The following is a 19,656-nucleotide window of genomic DNA, read 5'->3' as shown; positions in this document are numbered from 1 at the left end:
AGACAACCTGCCATATCATCAAAGGTTATTTTTTAACAGGGCTGTGGTTTCTTACCTGTTCGACATGTACTATACTGTTCATTGCATATGAACGATATGTCTCCATCACAAAACACGCTCAATATCATGATATTTTGACCGATCAGAGAATCAACATCATCATCGGCCTGATCTGGTCCCTAACACTCATATTTGGAATAAGCAGCAATTTCTATGCCGTAGTTTATATATTTGGTGGCCAGTTGCTTATAATCGTATCCGTGATAATCTTATGTTGTAGCTATTATTTCGTTTGGAAAGCATTTCGACAGAGTGGGAAACTCCTTTCTCGAGAAACGAACAGGCCCAATCAAGTTGCAGAGAGGAAAAGGCATGAGCAGGAACAAAAACTGGTCAATAAAGTGTTGATCTTGATTGCCTTCTACTTGGTAGCTTTTGTTCCTTCATTATTCTTCCAAGGGCTATTGCTTGTTCAAGGATCAATGCCTAGCGCTGTATCGGTAGAGGCTTTACAGTATACAAATTTGTTCGTTGCGTATGCTGCTTTGTCCAATTCTTGCTTCAACCCTTTCATTTATGTGTGGAAAGATGCAGGGTTCAGACTTGCTTGTAAACGCTTGCTTCGAAGGAGAGCCGTATTCGCCCCACCAAGAACCATCAATCAAACGAACCAAACATCTAGTTTGTGAGACCACAGTGCTAATAACCTTACTGAAAGGTCACGATCCCAATCAAAAATAGTGTGACATTCTGAAAAATGCCCAAAAACAACTTTTTGTCATAGCTGATGGAGTCTTAATCGATACGTCTTGAAATGTTACAATGTTGTGGGAAATACTAAGACATTATGAGTAAAAATTCTTTTTTCGTTAATTGGGCTAGAAATATGGCTACAACTCAAAATTTGTATCTTTTTTAGAAATGTGAGAGATCTTAGAATGGGACTTTCTTAACTTGACAGAGGAAGGTTTAATTTAAAAAATGTTAAATGTTAAATGTACATACTTTCTAGCTGTTAAATGTACTTTTTGTGGCTTACTCTTCGATAATTTTTAATGTGACTTTATAAGCCACGAAATTGTACTTATAACAAAATTTTTGTAATTTTTTATACCTACTGGTGTAATACTTTAATGATTGAGTGTCAAAAACTTAAAAAATGTGAGACATAAAATTTCACCTATTCACCTTTATTCACCTATGCACCTATATTTCCCTTGTGTAAGGCCACATTTTTTGCCCACTTAACAAACTGTAAGCCACAAATCAGTGCAGCTAAAGAGAAATTTAGCCCTTTGCTGGCAATGCTGAAAAGAAAGTATATTTCTGACTGTTTCCATTATTGAGAACTCAGCCTTCAGAATTTCTTATTAGGGTAAGCCACATGGCCAGTATAAAGTCACATTTTTTGCCCACACTTCATTTGCTTGTAACTCCCCTTTAAGTAAGCCACAAAAATTCGCCCTTTATGCAATGGATAGCTAATTTGTTAAAGTTAAAGGTATGGTCAATTTAGTGGCTGACAGTAAAAATGTCACAAAACAGGGGTTTATTTTTTATTGGGATCTCACTTTTCACAAAACATGCGATTTAGCCGTATTAGATCAAATTTTGCAATATATTAATTTGTACGTTACACATGCTAGCTTTTACAATTTATTCTGCACCCCCTTCATTTAAGTTTCTTTCCATTATATGCTTGCCTGCAATTGTGAAAATTTTGTTTTCGAAAAAACACGCGCTATAGTAGGGGGCCAAGCCTGGGGTTCCGTGACATCTTTTCTACGACCTAACTGTTTTTAGTCTTTTCCAAAGAACAATACATTACAAGATATCTTTGAGAGGAGGATTTGGATTAGGCCCGGGAAAACATTTTGTGATCAAAATAGTGACGTCATAGGCAAAACTCCAAGGGAAAATAAGGGGCAGGAAAATAGCTGATTTTCAAAAGTCAAAATAATCGGAAATGATTGGTACCATCTGAAAGAGCATGAAATTCTGAGCAAAAAAATGTAGTACAACAACTCTCTGACTAAAACACACAAAGAAATACAGCCGCTTTAAGATCAACTAACTGTCAGCTCTACTGTGATTTGACGTCAACTCTTATGTCTTGATCGTACTGATGTCGGTATGTTTTTGAACTTCAAGCGGCTGTAAATTTTTGTGTAGACTAAATAAAGTACACTCTTCATTTAACCCTTTGCGTGCCGGTACCTTGTTTTTGTACCCCAATCCATTTGCCGAGGGGTAATTTTTTTTAGTAATCTGATTTGCCGATGTCGTATATATACGACATGCAAATTTTAACTCGTGTTGCCGCATGTCGTATATATACGACAAGGATATTTTATTCCTATTTGCCAATGTCGTATACATCCGACAGGCATATTTTCTTCCTATTTGCCAATGTCGTATACATCCGACAAGCATATTTCCTTCCTATTTGCCAATGTTGTATATATCCGACACGCGTTTTTCATTCCTATTTGCCGATGTCGTATATATCCGACATAATCGCAGCTTATCCGCCATTTTAGAAAAAATTCGAACGTTTTTCATTTGGCGCGAAATTTTTATTGACTCGTTTGTGGCGCAATGTCAATTATTTACAAAAAGCGATCAAATAAGCTAGTTTTCTTTAAAAGTCAATGTGACCTGAGTAAGCAGTAACACAGTATGGATCAAGAAATGACTAAAGAACCAAGAAAGTGAGTAAACTATTTATATTTATTTGTATCTTTAAAAAAGCAGTTCATATCAAAATCATACACACAGTTCAAATAGATGCTTGGAACATTGGGCATGATTTTGATATACTGCTTTTTTTTTTAAATAACAACAACAACACCAGCCTTTATCGTCTGTCGTGTGTAGAGTTTTTTGGTCAATTTGATTTTGATTTTTTAAGGTACTTTTTTTCTTTTACATTTGATTTTTATTTCAATTCAACTTGTGTTTTATTTAAATGGGCAATGCTTATTATAATAGAAAACTAATATTTGGATAAAACACTGCTCATAAATAAATTGACTTCGACTCAAATTTAAATATCCTTTAGGTCAATTTAGTGCTTTGAAACCTTAATTTATTTTGTTTATCTATTTTTTATTCTAGTGCAAAAGTCGTCGCAGCTGCTGCCCTTGATATCATGAGTCAGCCATCTTCTCCATCTTCTTCATCTTCTGATGAAGAAGCTGAACAACATGAACCAGTTATGGCTGAGACCGACAGTGAAATAAGTGAAGCTTCTGAAGACGAGGAGGAAGAATCTGAATCTGATGAAGACGAGAATGAATCGTTTGAAGAAATGCAACCCGTTGGACGAGGTGGTGCTGGTGTGTTTGTTGGACGTAGAGGTGGTCGCGCTGGAGCTCGTCGAGCCCGTACCCGTGCCCCTCGTGGACAAGGTCGTGCTCGCGGACGTGGACGTGGACGTGGACGTGGTAGAGGTGAAGGTGTGCGTATGCGTGGTGGCAAGAAAGTAAATCCTTGGAAAGAGTGGAATGATGGACCGTTTCAACCAGAAATTCCAATCTTTAATCAAAACGTTGGACCAACTGTTGAGGTACCAGAAAGCGTGAGTGACATTGTCAGTTTATTTCTAACGGATGAATTGATGTCATATATTGTTGTACAAACTAACTTATATGCCAATCAATTTATTGAAAGTGCCGATATTTCAAACCAATCGAGGGTAAATGACTGGAAAGATGTGACCGAAAATGAGCTTAAGAACTACTTTGCCCTATCGATGCTAATGGGAATCCATTCCCTCCCGCAAATTCCGGATTATTGGAGCACTCACCCCTTTTATCATAACCCTGTTTATAATTCCGTAATGTCGCGTAATCGTTACCAACTCATCTCAAGATTCATTCATTTTAACGACAACACCAACTACGACCCAAAAGACCCGAAAAGGGACCGCCTTTTCAAAATCCGACCCCTTTTGAATTACCTGAACACCAAGTTCCAAGAGTTGTATTACCCTTCCCGTGATGTTAGTATTGATGAGCAATTGTTACTCCATAAGGGGAACTTACATTTCAAGCAGTACATCCCTAATAAGAGAGCAAGATTCGGTATAAAATTCTTTTCTTTATGTGACGAGTCTGGCTACGTTTGGAGTACCGAGGTTTACGTAGGTAAGAATTCTCAAGTCGTACCAGCCCAAGAAGAACTTAAAAAGCTTGGAATTAGTGGGCAAGTGGTGGTCCGCCTGATGAACCCCCTTCTAGACAAAGGTCACAGACTTTTTACCGATAATTGGTACACGGGTGTCCCGCTCTTCCAGTATCTTCAAAAGCACCAAACTCCGGCTTGCGGTACCCTTCGAAAGAACAGAGGCGGTTTTCCTAAGGAGTTCACCGCGGGGAAGCTGGAGAAAGGGGAAACTCGCCACTTTGTTAACGACAAGCTGTTGGCACTTCGCTTCCAAGATTCTAAAGAGGTGTTTTTCATCTCCACTATGCATCGTCCCAAATTGGTAACGGTCCCCAAGAAAGCTCGAAACGGCGATAACATCATGAAAGAGCAGCTCGTGGTCGACTATAACCACAAGATGGGATTTGTTGATAAAAATGATGCAGTCACTAGTCAGCACAGCATGGTAAGGAAAGCCTTCAAATGGACGACCAAGTGTGCTTTCCACCTATTGGAGGAAGTGATGTTCAACGCTCACGTCTTTCACCTTCAAACAGCTGCTGATAGAGTCTTGACTTATACAGACTTCAAGTTGATGTTCATCGAAGAAACTTTCGCGAAGATTGACGCTTATAAGGCATTATACTCACACCCAACCACTGGAGCACACGACCCTGAACCCGTTCCCGCCACTAATCCTAACCAACGAAGAATCCCGACTAAACGGTGTGTCCAATGTTACAAATTGGGTATTCGTCGAGAATCACGGTACCAATGCGACACTTGTATTGTTCATCCTGGCTTGTGTGTTTACCCTTGTTTCCGGGAATACCACACCCCTGACGAGGAACAACAACAACAATAAAACACGAGAAAATGAACACATTACACATTTTACGATTTAGGAAGACATTTGTTTTATATATATTTTATGATTGACTAAAATAAACCTGAAATAAATCTTTTGAGCACTTAATATATACTGTCACTATTACTATTTGGATTTTTTTATGTCGGATATATACGACATTGGCAAAATAAGAAAACCATTTTCCTAAAAGCTGATTTTTCGGCAATAGAGCTCCCTCTTTTTTAAAGGCCTCGGCAATTAGGTAAAAAAATTTGATGTCGGATATATCCGACATCGGCAAGTAGAGTGAAAATTTGCATGTCGTATATATACGACATCGGCACGGAAAGGGTTAAATGAATTGTGTCTTCCATTTCACCGTGCACATGGATATTGTTAACTTTCTTGAGAAAATCATCTTAAAATATTCTTAAGATATTCTTAGGCTACGATCCAAATTCTACCTAATATTGGAACAGTTTTGAGTATTACTGGGGAATAATTTGAAATATAATAGTAAAAATGCGCTAAAAATGGCATTCTTAGGTTCAGTTGCCAAATGCCATGATTAGCCAAATTCTGGAGCCGCTCGCTGCGCTGCCGTGCGCAGCTTGTAGGGACAAAAACTACTTTCGCTTTCGTTTTTAGGCGGCATTCGCAGATATTTGGTAAGAAAACAGTGAGACTTCCCCTTCTTTTTACCAGCAAAAAATAGGAAAAAAGAGATTGGATTTATGTTGGAACATTTATTGGATTTCAAAAAAAAGCCTCTTCCTAATATGAAACGTTTATAATCACTCATAGTTTGGGGAATTTTCAATTATCCTGGCCTCAGTCTTTGGCCTATAGCCTATGAACTTTTTGTACTGTAAATGCTTTATTTGGGCTATTACTTTTCGTAGAAAAAACTTTTTCTGCTCACTTTGGGCCTCCGTTGAGTAGGTAGATTTTGGGTTGGGAAATAGGTAAAAAGTAAAATTATACATAACATAAGTATTATACCAAGTATTTTGGTGATTAAAGAGATTTGAAAAAAAAAAAAAAAAAAATAACATGTTTAAGTGTTTGACTTCATGTTGTTTTTCTTATCTACCACCACAAAATTATCCGACAGAATAGAATTTATAAACTATTTTCAAGCATAAAAATGTTTGGCTGAAGCAAATTTTGTACAAATTTTATATATTAAATGATAAAGTAAAAACATCTTAAATTTTTTTTATATAATCCTTTGCGACAGTCTTGACAATACTTTTTCTGTTGGGCAGTTGGAAGCTTTTCTACCGAACAGAATTGAGCACTGATAACTAATAATCCAAATAAAAAAATAATTTCAGACAGTGCTTTTAGGCATCATAACTTTGGCTAAAAATGCAATGACTAGGTACAAAGTGGATTTGTATCGTCAAGGGCTCTAACTTGGGACGGTCTGACAAAACATGGGACAGCAATTCGGCAATCATTTTACCGAACCTCCAAAGTCATTTAAAAAATTAACATAGTCGCAAATCATAGAAAACAAACTTGTTGTCAACAGAGATTTAGTGAAAATACAGTCCAGAAAGTCAACCATCCCATGATATGACCACTCGTCCCAAGTTAGAGCCGTTGACGGTATGCCAGATATCCAAAACAATAACAATCCATTATATGATATACACAGTTCATGTCAATGTCGTAACGTGCTTTCTTCGGATTCGCTTATCCTTTTCTTGTCCTGGATCCAATCAAAACCTGCACGTAAAACGTACCCCAAAATCAGTCACTTTTATAACTCGGTCTTTGACGACTGGGAAGATTCAACGACAAAATTTTGAGAGTTAGAGTAAAGTTTTTCCTTCAGCGCAGTCAGTGATGAATCCGATCTGACCGATGGTGTCTCTTCAGTCATTTTTGAGATGAATAAAATGAATCATGAAATTTTTGTTATCCAAAGGGATGGGTGACAGCTGACAGGTGAAACCATGTTTGATGTTGGATATCTCTCTCGTATCAAAACTGTTCAATGTGATCGAAAAAATCTTTCCCAGCTTAATTCCATGATAGGGAATGTTTGTGAAGCTATTATAGTCATTATTTGTACCAATATAAAGTTACTTCTGCAAGTTAGTAGTCTCCATCAACAGCTTTCGAAAGCAGCAAAATCGACAAAAATACTTGAGTGAAGTTTGTAAACAAAAAAGCAAGTTTCACACATTCATTATGTTCAAAAAGTATTGTCTGTTATTCCAATGTATGATAGAAGTCTATTCCAATACATTTGATGTTGGTTCCAAGCAGTATTCTTCTTTTTTCTTCCCAAGAATCACCAAATCTACTCAAAAAGCACTGTTTTGCAGTGCTTCCCCAGGCAAGAATGTAAACAAAATGGCTTCCGCCTCGATTTTTGTCCCGACACGCGCATCAACTGCAGCGCAGCGAGCGGCTCCAGAATTTGGCTAATGGTGATATTCTTAGTATATTCTTAGTTTTTTTGGCCGATCATGAATATTCTTATAAAGAACATTCTTATAAATGAAAAACATGTAATAGTTTTTAACTCCTCGTTCCTCATTTAATTGCTTCATCAGTTAAGGCCTGGGGAAACGAGAAGTTTTTTCACGGACTATTTCTGTAAAAGCCCAATAGTTGATAAGTAGAAAGGGACCGCGGAAGACGGGGGTAAATCGTGTGGAATCAACAAAACATGTCATCTCAGGATCTAGGCCTCCTAAAACCACGGGACAAGTTTTAAAAGTAATCTTATCATAAAATGAATGTCCAGTAAATGTTTGGCTATAACTTCAATTTTCATGAAATTACGAGCAATTTTCTAAAATTCAGAATGGCAGACGACCTAGCAAAAAAAAAAATGGGTTTTAGCCAGGTGAGCGCTTTGTCCAACCCCTATGTTGTTATACATTTTGGAAACCACAAGAGGAAAACGCTGTTTATTTACTTTGTCTCGCTTATCCAAAAGAAAAGTATTATTATTCAATTCTTTCTTGGAAAAAGTCCTTTTTAAGAATCTTATGTTTACTCCCCGGCATTAAGACAAAGATATTATGAAATTTCAACCTTTTTTCACAAGATAAGAAAAAGAAATATGTTATATTCACTCGCGCTCTGCTGGCTTTTTAAGGTCAAAAGTTAGAGGTAAGGAAGATTTTTGAGAAATCGCAAAGTTTTGTTTACAATACTAAAACATCCACGATGGCGTGTAGAAATAGAAAGTGCTCTCCATCTGTGGTGCTCCATTTTTCAATCTCACCATTCTGGTCTGTAAAATGCATAATTTTGAGGGGAAAAAAGTAAAAAAATTAAAACATTATCTCAGGAACCTTCCTACCAAGTTTCAATGATGTAGCATTAATAGAAGTAAAATTATTAATAAAAGTGTGTTTTTTGACATAACCCCCCGGACTTTTCGTTTTAACCATGATTTTTTCAAAAATCTTCAAAGATCGTTCCATTAAAAGTGGTATTTTCATGAGATAAAAAATTTCATATCTCAAGAACGGCTTGACCAACTTAGATGAATGACCCCTCATTTTTTTTTCTTTTTTGAAGCTCTTTCTACTGAGCATGCTCTCAATGTGTAAAAAAGAATTTGAAAAAAATTGCGGTCCCTAAAGTACAAATTGAAATAACCTTTCACCAAAAAATTGTATATATTTCTTAATCTTAAAAACCATATTTACATAAGAGACACTCCATCCATTTATAAGAACTTTTTGTCGAGAGCCTTCGATAGTACGTTGTTGTGGGACCTAAATGTCTTTTTTATAAGAACATCCACCAAAATCTTCTCAGCTTTTTGAATTTCAAGCCTTAAAATGTTCTTGAATGTTCTCAATTTCACCATTTTGTGAATATCTTTGTCCATTTTCCTAATAAATCGAGTGTTTTAGATTCCACAAAGCCTTAAAATGCTCTTCACTATAATATTTTGGTCATCGAAGGGCCCTTTATTCTCATATAGTTTTTTATAAAAAGACGTGTAACTTTTATTGTGAATCTTCACTCGTACAGTGTAGGACCTATTTCTTTATACTCTACACCATTTAAACACCTCAAAGTTACAGCTTTTAGTATTAAACAAAATTTCACAATTTTTCATTTCCTGATATTTTACCTACAACAAAAATAATATCCATTCTGACGTATAAAGCTTAAAAGAGGGACCGTAGAGGGACCTATTTATACTTTCTTTATGTGGGAAGCAAGTCTTTACGTTTTCATATCACTGTAAAATCGATTCAAATATTGAATAATTAAATCACTGGGACACAGACAGACAGACAGATGGACGGATTCTAGTTCAATTGAAGTTGAGAACACTTTCATCAGCAGCATGCTTTATTATACTGTATACCTTAAAAAACATTATTAAAAAATTACATCATTTGCCAAATAAATTCATATGAAGTTGGGGTCTGAATGTGTTTCTTTGGTAATGGTCATGGAAGGGTGGTAATCCCTTCATTTCATTTACAGCTTATGTTAGGCAATTGAAAAAATTTAGGGTCAAATTAGTAATAATTGGGTAAACTAAATTATTATTAGAATAAAAATGAAAACAGCAAAGTCTCGTCAAAAATTTACTTGTTTTTATGAAAAAAATTGTACTTCTCTAAAAAAAGATTTATTGAAGAGTGCACTCTACTCATTTACACCTAGCAACTTTTTGTGATATTCTCATTTACACCTAGCAACTTTTTCTAACATTAGGCCCAAATGTTGTTTTCATACACGTTCTTTTATAAGAACATCCAAAATTTGTTAAGCCTTGGGATGTTCTTAACTTTTTGAATTTTAGGCCTAAAAATGTTCTTAGCATGTTCTTATTTTCGCCATTTTTTTTAGTATTTTTGACCATTTTCCTTTATAAAAAGTCGGTGAGTCTACGAAGCCTGAAAATTTTAACTTGTTCTTAACATTTTGGCCATCGAAGACTTATGTTCTTATATAGTTTGTTCTTATAAAATCAATTTGCGTGGGGTCGAGAATTAAAAGTTTCCAAATATATTTATTGGAAGTGAAAATGGATAGGTTCTCTATTGCTCTCTACAATCAAAACAGCGTTAGGGCCTAATGTTACAAAAAGTTGTTAGGTGTAAATGAGAATATCACAAAAAGTTGCTAGGTGTAAATGAGTGGATTGCACTCTTCAATAAATCTTTTTTCAGAGATGTACACGAGTACACGCCTTCTTTTAATAAGAACCAGTAAATTTTTGACGAAACTGTAATTTTTTGCCACTAGTTGGCAATAGTTCTAATAGTAACTAATTTACCCCTTTTTTTACTAATTTGATACTTATTTCGCCTAAAGTTTATCCTTTCCAGGCTCAGCATTATTCTCAAATTGTTCTTATTTTTCCGAAACTTTTGAGCCTAATTGTTCTTATAAAATTGTTCTTTTAAAAAAGAGAGTTCAAAATTGTTCTTTATAATAGAGACCATATGATTTTGAAACAACTTTTTTACATATTTAATTGAAGTTTCAGTAAGAGTTTTATCACTGTTCATTTAATTAATTTTGATATAAAATTACAGATTTGAAAAATAATTTCTTGGTGAAAATGTCAAAGAGAATTTTTAATGAGGCAGAGTTTGCACAATAAAATTGGCCGAAACTTATACGAAATGCGTCTTCATATTATTAGAGAGAACAAAAGGAACATTCAAAACCGTGAAAAGCGAAACCCGAGAAAGATTTAATTTTTGATATAAATAGATAGTTGGAAGGCGAACCTAGGACTTCAAACATTCTTTCGATTGACTTCACGGGTCTGCTGACTCAGCTACATATAAACTGAACAGAATATTGGAGGGACCACTCTACCCGAACTCAAACCGGGAACCCTTGCTTTGAGGTGCGGAAGCCAAAAACATTCGACTATCGCTTCTTAAAAAGAAAGTCGATCACCATTAAGGCAATTACCGATGCAGCACTGGACACTAGCAGCCATAAAGCGATATGATTTGTCCTGCTTTTTCCTTCTATATGCTGCCATCAGCAATACAAATAATTGTAACCATTTTCTTCATACCACCATGTATCATTGCAGCTTTTGGGAATACATTTTGTCTCATTGTTCTTTGGCAACCTTCACAACGATCAAAATCGAACAAAATTTTAACGTCTCTCGCATTGAGTGATTGTTTGGTTGGTTATGTAAGCCTCCCATGGACTGTATGGTTGATAAACTTTGATCAAGACGGAGATAAGACATTCTGCCATATCATCAAAGGTTATTTTTTAACAGGGCTGTGGTTTATTACCTGTTCGACATGTACTATACTGTTCATTGCATATGAACGATATGTCTCCATCACAAAACACGCTCAATATCATGATATTTTGACCGATCAGAAAATTAACATCATCATCGGCCTGATTTGGTCCATAACACTCATATTTGGAATAAGCAGCAATTTCTATCCCGTAGTTTATATATTTGGTGGCCAGTTGCTTATAATCGTATCCGTGATAATCTTATGTTGTAGCTATTATTTCGTTTGGAAAGCATTTCGACAGAGTGGGAAACTCCTTTCTCGAGAAACCAACACGCCCAATCAAGTTGCAGAGAGGAAAAGGCATGAGCAGGAACAAAAACTGGTCAATAAAGTGTTGATCTTGATTGCCTTCTACTTGGCAGCTTTTGTTCCTTCATTATTCTTCCAAGGGCTATTGCTTGTTCAAGGATCAATGCCTAGCGCTGTATCGGTAGAGGCTTTACAATATACAAATTTGTTCGTTGCGTATGCTGCTTTGTCCAATTCTTGCTTCAACCCTTTCATTTATGTTTGGAAAGATGCAGGGTTCAGACTTGCTTGTAAACGCTTGCTTCGAAGGAGAGCCGTGTTCGCCCCATCAAGAACCGTCAATCAAACGAACCAAATATCTAGTTTGTGAAACCACAGTGCTAATAACCTTACTTAAAGGTCACGAATCAAAAATAGTGTGACATTTTGAAAAATGCCCAAAACAACTTTTTGTCATAGCTGATGGAGTCTTAATCGATAAGTCTTGAAATGTTACAATGTTGTGGGAAATACTAAGACATTATGAATAAAAATTCTTTTTTCGTTAATTGGGCTAGAAATATGGCTACAACTCAAAATTTGTATCTTTTTTAGAAATGTAAGAGATCTTAGAATGGGACTTTCTTAACTTGACAGAGGAAGGTTTAATTAAAAAAAAAAAGTTAAATGTACATACTTTCTAGCTGTTAAATGTACTTTTTGTGGCTTACTCTTCGATAATTTTTAATGTGACTTTATAAGCCACAAATTTGTACTTACAACAAAATTATTGTAATTTTTTACACCTACTGGTGTTATACTTTAATGATTGAGTGTCAATATCTTAAAAAATGTGAGACATAAAATTTCACCTATTCACCTATATTCACCTTCCGCCTATATTTCCTTTGTGTAAGCCACATTTTTGCCCACTTAACAAACTTTAAGCCACAAATCAGTGCAGCTAAAGAGAAATTTAGCTCTTTGCTGACAATGCTGAAAAGAAAGTATATTTCTGACTGTTTCCATTATTGAGAACTCAGCCTTCAGAATTTCTTATTAGGGTAAGCCACATTTTTGCCCACACATCATTTGCTTGTTACTCCCCTTTAAGTAAGCCACAAAAATTCGCCCGTATCAGATCAAATTTTGCAATATATTAATTTGTACGTTACACATGCTAGCTTGTACAATTTATTCTGCACCCCCTTCATTTAAATTTCTTTCCATTAAAGATTCAGGGTTCACATATCCTTGCCTGCAATTGTGAAAATTTTGTTTACGAAAAAACACTCGCTATAGTAGGGGGCAAAGCAGTGGCGTTGTGGGAAATTTTTTCTTGAGGGGCCAAAGTCAATTTTTTTTAAATGGCGTCCCCAATTTTCCAAAGTGGCGCATATGTAATTTAAAATTATTTCAGTAAAATTGGTCCTGGGGTGCAATTTAAGGCACACAAGAAGCCGGAGCGGCGTGAAGGTCCAGCTGACGTGGCAATAACCGAATGTCGTTTGTACCGGGTTCCTTAAGTGACGCAAAAAAAGTTCCTTCCCATCATCCACTCTGAGCTTTGACACTTTCTTTGTATTGCTAAGTTTTGAAAGTTTTTGATGCATTTCCCGAAATTTCGAAACTTTTGCCGCTGATGGGATTCGAAGCCACTATATACAAAGCACCAATGATTAGAATGCCAGCGCCTTAACCACTCGGCCATCGAGTCACAATTGCATTAAGGAGTTCAAAGTCCCTTATAAACATGGTATTTACTCCAAACTCTACTTGGGAGCTACCCTAACCAGGGGTTAACTCCCATCCCCAACCCTAGCCCTAACCCTACCTGACCCTACCTGAAACAACCCTTTAATCTAACTGAGAAATTTGACTCTACTACCAATTCAATCCAAAACATAGGTCAAACATCGCGCGGGTCGGCGGGGCAAAAATTCTAGATCGGTGGTTGGTTTAGCCTGGACTTGTTAATTTATTGCGCGCACAGGCCCCGACAAAGACAAAATCTTTTGCTTTTTAAAGGTCCATTCTGCTGCGCGCTGGACTAATAAAATATGATTTTTAAGATCCGGTGTTGAAAAAAATCTCTTTCGGCGCCCCTTCAAAAAAGCTCCGATCGGGGGCCATTTCTCCCCCCCTCCCCCACTGCCACAACGCCACTGGGGCCAAGCCTTGGGTTCCGTGACATCTTTTCTACGACCTAACCATTAATAGTCTATTCCAAAGAACAGTATATTACAAGATATTTTTGAGAGGGAGGATGCGGATTAGGCCCGGGAAAACTTTTTGTGATCAAAATAGTGACGCCATAGGCAAAACTGCAAGGGAAAATAAGGGGTAGGAAAATAGCTGATTTTCAAAAGTCAAAATAAACGAAAATGATTGGTACCATCTGAAAGAGCATGAAATTCTGAGCAAAAAAATGTATTACAACAACTCTCTGACTAAAACACAAAGAAATACAGCCGCTTTAAGATCAACCAACTGTCAGCTCTACTGTGATTTGACGTAAACTCTTGTCTTGATCGTACTGATGTCAGTATGTTTTTGAACTTCAAGCGGCTGTAAATTTTTGTGTAGACTAAATAAAGTACACTCTTCATTTAAATGAATTGTGTCTTCCATTTCACCGTGTACATGGATATTGTTAACTTTCTAGAGAAAATCATCTTAAAATATTCTTAGGCTACGATCCAAATTCTACCTAATATTGGAACAGTTTTGAGGGTATTACCGGGGAATAATTGGAAATATACTAGTAAAAATGCGCTTAAAATGGCATTCTTTGGTTCAGTTGCCAAATGACATGATGGGGATATTCTTAGTATATTCTTAGTTTTTCGCCAATCATGAATATTCTTATAAAGACCATTCTTATAAATGAAAAACATGTAATAGTTTTTAACTCCTCGTTCCTCATTTATGCTTCATCAGTTAAGGCTTGGGGACACGAGATGTTTTTTTTCGCGTTTGGTACAATGCAAAATGCTCCATCCAACCAACGAAACGCTATCTCGTGTCTCAACCCCATTTTTCTTTTAATAACATTAGTGCTTCTCTCAATTTTGTCTTTAGGACAATGGAGCAAAATTAATTCGAATCAATTTTGCTCCATTGTCCCAGGGACAAAATCAGCGTGTCTTTTGGGTATTTCCCTCACTTTTTGCCCCATGAAACAAATAAAGAAACCATGAGACACGCACTTTTTTCTTGTGTTGGTGGAATGGAGCATGTTGCAAGCCTTTAATGAAAAAAATGTCCATTAATTTGTCGGAGGAGGAAATGAAAAATTTTGCCACCACCCTGCCATACAATGTCGTCCAATTACAGTCGTTACATAAAATACAGATAGGTCACGTAAGAAGGCACCCCTTCAGTAGCAACGCTTTGCGATGATGGAGAAAATTACAAAGGGCCCTCAGCTAATTTGATGACAATGTATAAAAAATATAAAAAAAATATAAAAAAGGATTTAAAAAAATGTAATGAAAATAAATGAAGATGATAACATGGAAATTCGTATTTTTCATAAACTTTATTAGCTAAATTGATCAGTCGATCAATCAATCAATCAATCAATCAATCAATCAATCAATCACACACCTGCTTGGGCCCAAGCCCACTGGAAAATTTTGCAAAGATTTCGTACCCGGTGGGAAAAATACCCTATAATTTCAGCCCCAATGGTAAATTCACTTTGATTTCATGCCCATTTGAAATTCCAGTTTTAAAAATTGCACTCCAAAACCACCCCCACTGGAATTTACAATAATCTTGGAACAATAGAATTTTATCCCCATTATTTCCGGTATTTCAATAGAAATTTCTATCCACTGTGGAGGAAAGTTCACGGCGAAAAAAAATTCTCGTGTCCTTAAGCCTTTAATGAAAAAAACGGGGATAAAAATTCTATTGTTCCAAGATTATTATAAAATCCAGTGGGGCTTGTTCTTCATTCTGCCTATTGATGACTTCAGATTCTCTTTCTTTGTTTGATTTTTAGGTTTGGTATTTTCGACGATTGAACTTGCACAGTCATTTGCCATCGCTTTTGTTGCAATCTATGGAAAAGAATGAGGTAAACTATTATAGGCCTTTACGTGTGAATTACGTGTCCCCGTTTTTGAAGTTATGCGTTGAAAGCTTTGTCTCTGACAGAATTTCTAGCCCGGCTTATAAACAACAACGTTCTTTCAACGTTCATCTAACGTTATATGGACGTTGTGAACGTTAGATAAACGTTGAAACAACAGCCGGGAAGAATCAGAAAGAATAAGTTGAGAATTCATAAAAAATGTCAATTTAAAATCTACCTGGCATCAAAAAGGTTCAGTTTCATTTTATTTTTAGTCGCGTGATCAATTTTGACTGACAATCTATAATCGTTTGACTTTTAATATGTTTTTATTATTTTAGGTTGGTCAAATGAGCGGTGGCAGCCGTGGAGAAGTGCTGATCTCCACCTCGTGGGATTTGAATCGACAAACGAATGGTTTTGTCCCTCTCTACATGCTCTGGAGTAATAGTAAGTCCTCGTACACACCAGACAAGCCCCGTACACACCAGACTTTATGAACCTCTTTGTTGTTTAATCTATCTCAGTTTAAGAGGTTGGATCTTTTCTCTTGCTTAGCAGTGTTCCGTCTTGTAAAATCCATTCTCCGCCTCAAACGAAAACCTTTGCTCGACCACTGCTAGCTTATTTATTGAAACTTTTTTACAGAAGATTCTGAATGAAAGATTATTTTTAACGCTCTAACCAAGGAACAGTACATTAAGCCTCAGAATTTTTTGAAGCCTGCTTTCTTTATCTTGGATAAATGAGTAAGATTTCTTCGAATGATTCTAAAAAAAACTGAAAATATTTAGTAGATTGCTGTCCGAAATCTTCAATAACTACATTTATAAATCATTCTCGGACGCAACTGGTAAACATTTTTGACAAATACCAAACAAATTTTTCAAAATCTATCAACATTAAGTATTTCAAACACGACCTGATGTTTTTTCTCGGTTTTCCATTGTTTTAGATTCTTCGATAACATTATACCGATGAACCTTTTATTATGTTTTTTTCAGATGCGGAAAGAATCAAAGAAAACGATTGGACTCCAAAGAGGTAACTTGTGTTTAGTTATACATACCAAGGCCTTTAAAATTGGCTTGGATCAACTTAAGCTCTCGTATCAATTTACGAACGGTTTGAACCCCCTAATTGCTATCATTATGTAACTCCTCAAATATATATTTTTAATTTAAATGCGCATTCACATCCCAACTAAGAAAAAAAATGTAAATCCGGAGTTGTTTTTTTTCTTCGGGGTAAAAACAGGGCAGGATGGTTTGCGGCGACAACGATGCTAACACGGCTGTATCCCTTTTTTTGGAGCTTTACATGGTGAACTAACAATAGTGTTTTTTTTCCTGTTTTTTTTAGTATGCTGACTTCCATTACGTCACATATTCAAAAGAATGACGTCATACTACCGATAAAGATGCTGCTGGACGAACGTGCCCGACAGCAGCAAAAGAATCCTGAAATCCACTGGTTTGTTTTCTTATACTTTCGGCGTACAAACTTTAACGAAAAATTCTTAAAAGAATTTGAAATCTATAAAAACTCGAAATCGTAATAAATATTAAATTTTCGGCATATTTTTATCCTTTTATGCCTTTTTGAAGTTGAAGAGCAACCGTCTTTATCGGATTTAAAGAAGATTTTTCACTTTTAAGGCAATTTCCATTCGAAAATTCTCATTTTTATCCAACGACTCGCGAAAGCTTATGCTCGCGAAAAACATTTTTTCCTCAAACTCGCGAAAGTAATGTCGTAAATATCGAGATTTTTCGACCTCGCGAAAGTTTCTGCTCATGAAAGTTTGTACACCATAAGTGATGTTTTTTACAATAAATTTATACCTTTATATGTACACTGCACCTTGTGAAGGCCAAGTTTTTGAAACTTTTAGATGGCAAGACCGTTTATTCATGATATTCATGACATTTGCCACTAGTTTTATTGTTTAAATTTCAAAATTAGTGGCAAACACCCGGTGTTTTTCGGGTGCTTCCTTATAAAACATTACGTCATGAATATCACGAATAGTGCACCTTTCGAATTGCTTAACTAGAATTTTTTTAAGGTACATCGTTTAAAAGGATTCGAAAGTTTAAAGTGTCTTTTGGCTCACAAATATTTAACAAAGTGAATTTTTAACGAAGTGAATTGTTTTACGGGTTCATGGTGAATTATTTCTCAACTAAAACAAAAATCAAAGATCATGAGTTAAATAAACTAGCATTTACTACAAAGGGGTCTGTTAGTGTAACCTTAGCTTTATCTTCCTTCAGATTCAAAATAAGATAAATTCTGACCCAATTATCTTTGTGTATCTTTGTAGGAGTTTGTATCGAGAATTATTGTACCTGGCGTTGACCTCTTGTGGCGTCAATAATATTGAAGTTGGTAAGTAAAGTTTCGTTCGAAAGAAAAATGCTCGAAAAAAATTGGCAGTTCGTACTTATTCGAGAGTTGCTTCTGAGGGAAATAAAGATTTAATTAAAAGTAATACATCGTTGGAAAGATAATTATAAACGGAGACCTTTGGAGAATGTTTTAAAAATTTGAGAGTAAAGATGAAAAAAATCCACTTTATCAAAACATTTTATTTTATACTTCTCTGGTACTTTAAACTTCACTTCTAATTCTTTTCTAATTGACTTAAGGATACAATTTTTTCCCATATCATTAATTTACAGTCATAACAGCTACCTTTTATTTGAAGTAAACAGTTTACAAATTTCCTTGAAACATTCATAAAATGCTGACCTAAAGTAGATATCTGACTTGAATTAAACTCGAGTTGTAAAATTAAACATTTAGATAAATTCCATTCACTTCGATAGTGAAAATATTGTTTTCGGCGTCATATCTCTGTTCAAGTGTGAAGTTTACAAAGAACCTTCTAGTTCCCTAAATTGATCTTTTTTGTAACTTTAGCGCTAAATTATTTCTTTCAGTTTTTTCTAACATCAGGAATCTGGAATAACTGCACAGTAATTTTTAACATTTATACGTTACACTTAAACTGAATACTTAATAAAATTCGAAAATGAATTTTGGTTTTTTTCCTGCACCATAATTAGTTTAGGTATAATTTTATTTCTTTTTTTATGATTTTTGTTGGCGAAAACCAAAATCATAAAAAAGGAAATAAGTTTATACCTAAACTACACCATGATCACAAGCGATAAAAATTAAAAATCGAATTTTAATTTAAAAACATCCAAACAATAATAAAATGATAAGTTCGAATTACAGAAAGATTTGAATATACGGATAATAAAAGCTCGAATAAACTAGACTCTACTGTAGATATATTCATTTTTCTTTTTTTCAGCGGCATTCGATCGTGAATACAAGAACGCGTACCGTGAGATCAACAAAGAATATTCCGACAAACTCTTCCCCGACGATCGGCCACCTAGCGTCAAGGCCGTGTTTTGTAGAATCGCTTTCGGACATCCAATGTTACAATCGCGGACGCCCAAAACCACTGGGAACTAAATTAATTAAAATTTTGAATTTTGCGTCAATCCATGATATTCATGACGATATCTTTTACAAGGAAGCAAACCAAAAATAGCACCGGAAATTTGTTATACTTTTATATTCATGACATAATCTTTTTATACGGAAACACACGAAAAACACCGGGGGTTTGCCACCAGTTTCATTGTTTAAATTCAAAACTTGTGGCGAACGCCCGGTGTTTTTCTGGTGCTTCCATCTAAAAGATTACGTCATGAATATCAAGAATCCTCGTTTTGACCGATTGTATCTCTGATTTTATTCAGCTTTAAACCTTCACCTTTCACTATGCTGGTACGGTCTTATTTTACCAATAAGTTATGATTTACTTTCTTTCTCTCTAAACTGTTTTTGATATTTCAGATGCTGGCTCATAAAAAACGCACCATCAAAAAGTGACTTAACAAAATTAAAAGTTTTCATACCTCTTTTACAAAGATATTTCCGGACTATTTTCGCTTTTAAAAATTACATCATGAATGTCATGAGTTCCAAAAATGGGTATTTTTCAGTATCAAATGACAAACTTGCGAATTGTGAGTTGGTCAAGCTGA

At 35.5% G+C, this 19,656-nt stretch overlaps 2 protein-coding genes across 3 annotated transcripts in view; both read left to right on the top strand.

Annotated features, from left to right (window-relative positions):
* The window catches only part of LOC136816363 (C-myc promoter-binding protein-like), a 52,993-nt gene extending 33,820 nt beyond the window's left edge, over window positions 1-19,173 (top strand). For both annotated transcript variants that reach the window (XM_067072685.1, XM_067072684.1), the window contains 6 exons: window positions 15,515-15,589; window positions 15,928-16,036; window positions 16,591-16,630; window positions 16,949-17,059; window positions 17,913-17,977; window positions 18,912-19,173. In XM_067072685.1, the coding sequence (XP_066928786.1) occupies window positions 15,515-15,589; window positions 15,928-16,036; window positions 16,591-16,630; window positions 16,949-17,059; window positions 17,913-17,977; window positions 18,912-19,078 (567 nt within the window). In that variant the 3' untranslated portion in view covers window positions 19,079-19,173. The remainder of the gene's footprint in view (window positions 1-15,514; window positions 15,590-15,927; window positions 16,037-16,590; window positions 16,631-16,948; window positions 17,060-17,912; window positions 17,978-18,911) is intronic.
* LOC136816364 (histamine H2 receptor-like) lies at window positions 10,887-11,957 on the top strand. The gene has a single exon (XM_067072686.1). The coding sequence runs from the start codon at window positions 10,958-10,960 to the stop codon at window positions 11,894-11,896; it is 939 nt and encodes a 312-aa protein (XP_066928787.1). The 5' UTR covers window positions 10,887-10,957; the 3' UTR covers window positions 11,897-11,957.
* Window positions 19,174-19,656: the final 483 nt, after the last annotated feature.

The sequence above is a fragment of the Clytia hemisphaerica genome, unplaced genomic scaffold, assembly GCF_902728285.1.
Source record: "Clytia hemisphaerica strain Z4C2 unplaced genomic scaffold, Clytia hemisphaerica genome assembly, whole genome shotgun sequence".
Lineage (NCBI taxonomy): Eukaryota > Metazoa > Cnidaria > Hydrozoa > Leptothecata > Clytiidae > Clytia > Clytia hemisphaerica.
The sequence above is the reverse complement of the archived record's forward strand: the minus strand, read 5'-3'. Positions and strand labels throughout refer to the sequence as shown.